This window comes from Hibiscus syriacus, unplaced genomic scaffold (genome assembly GCF_006381635.1).
Source record: "Hibiscus syriacus cultivar Baekdansim isolate YM2019G1 unplaced genomic scaffold, ASM638163v2 tig00110602_pilon, whole genome shotgun sequence".
Lineage (NCBI taxonomy): Eukaryota > Viridiplantae > Streptophyta > Magnoliopsida > Malvales > Malvaceae > Hibiscus > Hibiscus syriacus.
Window position 1 is genome coordinate 1720140 of NW_024062798.1, and position 6014 is coordinate 1726153.

Sequence of the window (6014 nt, forward strand, 5' to 3'; positions counted from 1 at the left end):
GGTGCTTAAACATTTATTGTCAAATGATGGTGATTATCAATGGCTGAAGCAACAAGTAGAGCGATTATTGAAATTTGGATAGATTCAAAAAGGAAGAAAGAAAAAAAAATACTTTTTATAGGAATTTAAAACGACGTTACTTTGGTGTGTCAACACATCGTTTATTATTCAATGCTCTAGTGACTAAAAATGACATACGGTGCCTCCAACGTCCCCTCACAGACCGAAGCTCCTTTAGCCCATGGCATACTTCTGGGTCCGGCTCCTTGCAGTTGTCTCGTACTTGTTCCTGTCTGTCTTGTACATGTGTGCAATCTCCGGCACCAATGGATCATCCGGATTCGGGTCCGTCAGCAAGGAACATATCGATAGCAATACCCAAGTGAACAAACCGCAAGATCCCAAAAGGCATAGCTATAGAATTTAGGTAATTGGAGATGGACATAAGTATCAAGGCTTGGCTAGTTCAGATTGTGGATTCATTCGTGCCACAACATTGAAGATCCAAATGAATGATAAGAGTTGCAAACAAGAATATCAGAGGAAATGTCACCTTGGAAATCGTTAGTGCTGGACTCCACTGCTCTTTCAAGATGTCTAGGCAAATGCTTCCATTGCTGTTAATATTGGGGTGGAATACCTTTGTTCTAAATGCTACCTGCAAAACCCATTTATCATATGGAAATAAGGCTTTGACTATCTTCATTGCAGCGTCTCTGTCACTCTTCAAGGGTATATATTATGGACTAGCTCCATATGCGGTGGATCACGAAACAAGAACCCAAAATGAACAGGGAAGCTTTGCATGCTCTAAGCCAGTGTAAAGAACTTGCCTATAAGAAAAGAAGAATTACATAAAAAGTACCTTGGGTGGCTTAAAGGGATAATCTGGAGGAAAATGAATGGTCACTAGGAAAACAACCCCCCGCATATGGACTATCTGGTGGACCCATGATCGTTGCTTGCCAATGGAACATGTTTTCAGCAACAGGACCTGCAACATTGCCGAAAATCCAATAAGCAATATGCAAGTGTAAAAGTTCAATGATACTCCTTGAGGACCTCTACACAGCCAACTGCTAAAAAAATGAGTGCAAAGTGCGACCAAACAAGTAAGATCATCTTGCATAATATTAATCCCATCATGCAGACAAAATAAAACAGCATGCAACATGTAACCACATACAGAAAGGTTATGTTCAGCTACTTCAAGAGTCGGGTATAACAATAAAAAGTAAAAAAAAAATGTGGAATCTCTAGAAATGGTTGTCCCAATCCACCACACAACACACGTAACTTTGATCCACGTTCAATTTTTGAGCACTCCAAAAATTAAGACACCAGCAATTAACAGTCAAAACACAATCTGAGGGTCAGCTGACAGAAAGTACTCATCTGCATTCCTCAACCGATAAAAAGGCCTAAAAGGTGAAAGAAAACATCCACCATGGGAAAAATGAATCTTTACATTCATTCCACTATTCCAGCTACGGAAGCAAAAACTTCCAAACAGATAAATTCAGGCAAAAAAGAAATACTTCAATGAATAATATCATTGATGTCAACAGCCCAATATAAGTAACAGATACCTCTGTCAACATTAACTGAAATGTAAATGAAATATAGTTTAGGCATATCATATTCTATTACCAAATATGAAAAATGAGGACCACTTCCAGTTCTACACACAATTCATATAAGCTTCACCTGAATTTGTAATGTTTTATGTATGCTTTTACCTGAATTTATAATGTTTTATGTATGCTTTTAACGTTTTACAATTATATCGGTATTCTTTTATGCTTATATTTTGGTCTTCATAGAGAGACAATTCGTGAAACCAACAGCATCATGCAACAAAGAAACCAAGTCAGCTAGCTGTTTTTTCCATGTGTTGGCAGCAAAACTGTCAAAATTTTAAGGGTAAAATACACAAATGATGCCCCGACTATAGGGTGTTGCTTTTTTAAGTCCTTCGGCTATTAAAAGTTAAAAGACGATCCCTGAATATAGGACATCTTTGTTGAGAACCCTGACTGTTAAAAGTTACAAAATGGTCACTCAATTATTCATATGTTCCAAAGTCATCCTTTATCATTAGAAAATTGACGTTAGTCTGAGCTAGACGTTAAATTCCTAATTATGATATGATAAAATCTAATCCCAAAATCTCAAACGACTATAATATTACATATTCACAATCATTATGTTAACGTCTAACTCAGACAATCATCATTTTATTAACGAAAAAGGACAAATTTAGAACATATGAATAATCGGATGATCATTTTGTAACTTTTTCTAATCAAATGACTCAACAAAATAACACCCTATAATCAGAAGAACATTTTGTAAGTTTTAATAGTCAAAGACTCAACAAATGAGCGCTCTAAAGTCAGAGGACCATTTGTGTATTTTACCCTTAAAATTTTAATTCAACATGTTTAAATTATCTTAAATTAATTCAAACAAATTTATTCAATTAGACTATATCCATATTTTAATTCAAGTATTTTGATTCAAAAAATTCAAATGGAATTTGGCAGATAAAATAACACCCATCAACTAAGTTAATTTAATTTGCATTATAATATTATTTAATATATCAAATATAATTTAAAATTATAAAATATATTCATAATATTATATTTTAAAAAATATTTTGAAGGTAAAATATTGATGAGAGTATAAAAAAGTCAAAGAATTGATGAAAAGAAAGAATTTACAAACAATTGCAATCAAAGACCAAATTGAATAAAATGCAAAGTTAAGAGACTAAATAAAAAAGAGAGTACATTTTTAGTAAAAAGTAAGAATTGAAGTTATATAGCTATTCTATATTGATATATGAGCATGTGATTCAAATTTGACAAAAAACAAACTGAACATAAAAGATGAATTGAAGAAATAAGAAACTTATGAAAATGGAGGGACTAAATTAAAAAATAAAAAAATTATTATTAAAAAAAGAATTGAAAGTACATATATATTCTAAGATAGTTTAGAAGCATATAATTCAAATTTGATAAAAAATGAACTTAAAATGAAAAAAGAATTGAATGACTAATAAAATCAGGGACTAATCGTAAAACTAGGCTTGTAAACCAACCGAACATTCCACAAATTGTTCATGAACCGTTCGGCAAAAGGTTCATTTATGTTTGTTTATTTATTAAACGAACAAACATGAACAACATTTTATGTTCGCTTCATTAAATGAACGAACACGAAAAAAAAGAATTTGCTCGTTCATTTACGTTTGTGAACGTTCAGTAATCTGTTAGTTTATGCTCATTCATTCATGTTAGTTTTTGTTTGTTTATGTTCGTTTGTTTATATTCAATCAATCTTCAGACCCACTTGAAATATTAAGACCTAATAAATTTTAACCTTAAATCCATTAATATTTTAAAACCCAATTAGTTTTATACCCAAATAAAAAAAATACTCAAATCAATTAAAGAAAATATAAATCCTAAAATAATTTGAAAATAAAAAAATTGTTCTCAAATATATATACAATTAATTTTACGTCTATTCATTAATATTCATTTACGTTTGCTTTTGTTTGTTCATTTGTATTCGTTTATCATTTTAGCGAACGAACATAAACTAACACAAACAAGCTAAAGTTATTAATGAACGAACACAAACAAGAAATTTCATTCGTTTAGTTATTTGTGTTCATTCGTTTGTTCGGTTAAAGTTAAACGAACAAACATGAAGATCTCCTTATTCATGTTCGTTTACATGCCTACGTAAAACTTTCAAAATACTTAATCAAAATTTTATTTTTTTGAATAACTCAAAATTTCCAAATTTCAACTCGACTCGAATTTGAAAATCGAATCAATAATTTGAGTTGTCTTGAATAACTCAAAATTAAAAACAAAAATCAAATTTTCGAGTCGAGTCAAGTTTTGATATCTCATAAACAAAGATATGATAAAATCAAATCCAAAAATCTCAAACGAATATCATATCATAGTCATCATATTAACGTCTAACTTAAAAAACCATCATTTTTAACATAAAATGACAAATTTGGAACAGACGAATAGTCAGATGATCATTTTGTAACTTTTAATAATTAAGTGACTCAATGAAACAATACCTTATAGTTGAAAAAACATTTTGTAACTTTTAATAACCCAGGATTCAACAAAAGAACACCTTATAATCAATGAACCATTTGTGTAACCAAAGAACCATTGTACTTTTAAATTTTTAATTCAAAATATTTAAATTATCTTAAATTAATTCAAACAAGTTTGTTCAATTCGACTATATCCATATTTTATTCAAGTAATTTGATAAAAAAAAATTCAAATGGAATTTGGTTGATAAAATAACACCCAGGGAGTAAGTTAATGTTTTTTCACTTGCTTCGGTTCAACTTCATCGAATAACTTAACCTTCTCAAACAACACAGCTACATTAATCATCTAAGCTCGATTTGAATTTTTGCCGGGATGATAAAATATTTCAAACACAATTTTGACTGGGAAAATATATATAAAAAAAGACAGCTGCATGAATAAATAAATAAACAATGCATCAATTAAAGGTGAGAAACCGAAGAGATCGAACCAGAGAAAATGAATTGGATCCTCCCTTTTTGTTTTTTCCTTTGTAATGCCTGGAGGAAATTTGGGGAGGAAAGCTACGAACGAAGAAAGGTTGAAGAAACGAAAAAATAAAATAAAATTGCTAGGACAATTGTATGATTGGATGTGGGGGCGGTGCATTATATAGTGGTGGACCGGAATCTGTGATAGGGTAAATGTTATTGTCACTGACCACGAACTTGTGGGCAAGGTCAGCTTGCAACAACCCACCTGTGGGGCCGCAACCAGCACAAAACATGATGCTCTCATCGAGGTGCCGAGATCAACACCCACCACGGTGCGACAAACGCAACCCAAGCGGCCCACAAGGGCCACGCCGAGATCAAGGCTCACACAGAACCGGATAGGATCAAGTCATGACCGCCCCAAACTACCCACACGCACGACCATTGCACAACAAGGGTCGTCTAGGGTCATGACCAGCACACATCAAGTTGCGCCTAGGGCCAAGGCCAATGCACGACAAGGTCAGCCGAAGGCCCTAACCAGCAAGCAACGGGATGCACTCGGGGTTGGGGCCAATGCACACCGGGTGTGCGCCTAAAATCAGGACATAAGGGAGGCACTTGGGGGTGACGACAACGTATATCGATAGCACACAGGGTCGAGGCCTGTGCACAACGAGGGTGCACCGAGGGTCGAGGCCCGTACACACCGATAGTGCACCGAGGAATGAGGCCAGCACCGACAGAGGGTCTGTCCACCTAGCAAAGTCGGCCATCCCTTGGAAAACAAAGCCACAGTAGCATAGTCCTTGCTTGAATAGGACTCAAGCATTAGAGTTTCAACTAGGGGCAAAGTCCTTGTTTGGATAGGACTCAAGCATTAGAGTTTCAACTAAAGTAAAGAGTTTTACTTATAATTAGATTAAGAGTAGTCATGAGATGTAAAGGGAGTTCAATATAAAAGGAGGTTTCCCCACCTCGATTGAATATAGAGAATTTGGTGTGAATAAAATCAGGCATTGAGGCCAAAAACTTTTCCACCCACGCTTACTTACATTTTTCCATGTTTTTCCATTGTTCTTATGTTATAGCAACTACAACCGAGGAGATTAACTGCCTTAGATGTCGAGCAATCGAGCAAGACATCTAAGGGTCGTGCGGACCAATTAGTCGACAGTTTAGCCCTTGTCATTATTTTATAGTGGGTCCCATGCTATAGCGTTTTCTATACGAAAAGTAGCCTATTGTTCTAGAAAGCGGCCTCGGGGTAGACTAATAAATTGTCTAATTGTATCATTAATGTTTAATTATATTAAAATAATTACTGTTTAATTTATTTTAATGGTTACCATTAGCAGTAACGACATCCCGGACTGGGAGATTGTCCACTGTAGTCTCGTTGTTAATTCACTAGTTGATTAAAAGTTAAGAAACTGTTTGA

At 34.1% G+C, this 6014-nt stretch overlaps 1 protein-coding gene across 1 annotated transcript; it reads right to left on the bottom strand.

The window, feature by feature from the left end:
- Positions 1-208: 208 nt before the first annotated feature.
- Positions 209-1022, bottom strand: LOC120135003 (ubiquitin-conjugating enzyme E2 10-like). Its single transcript, XM_039151369.1, has 3 exons — positions 866-1022; positions 554-658; positions 209-378 (listed from the first exon to the last, which is right to left on the bottom strand). Exons 1-3 carry the CDS (start codon positions 1001-1003, stop codon positions 235-237), a joined length of 387 nt encoding a protein of 128 aa, XP_039007300.1. The 5' UTR covers positions 1004-1022; the 3' UTR covers positions 209-234.
- Positions 1023-6014: the final 4992 nt, after the last annotated feature.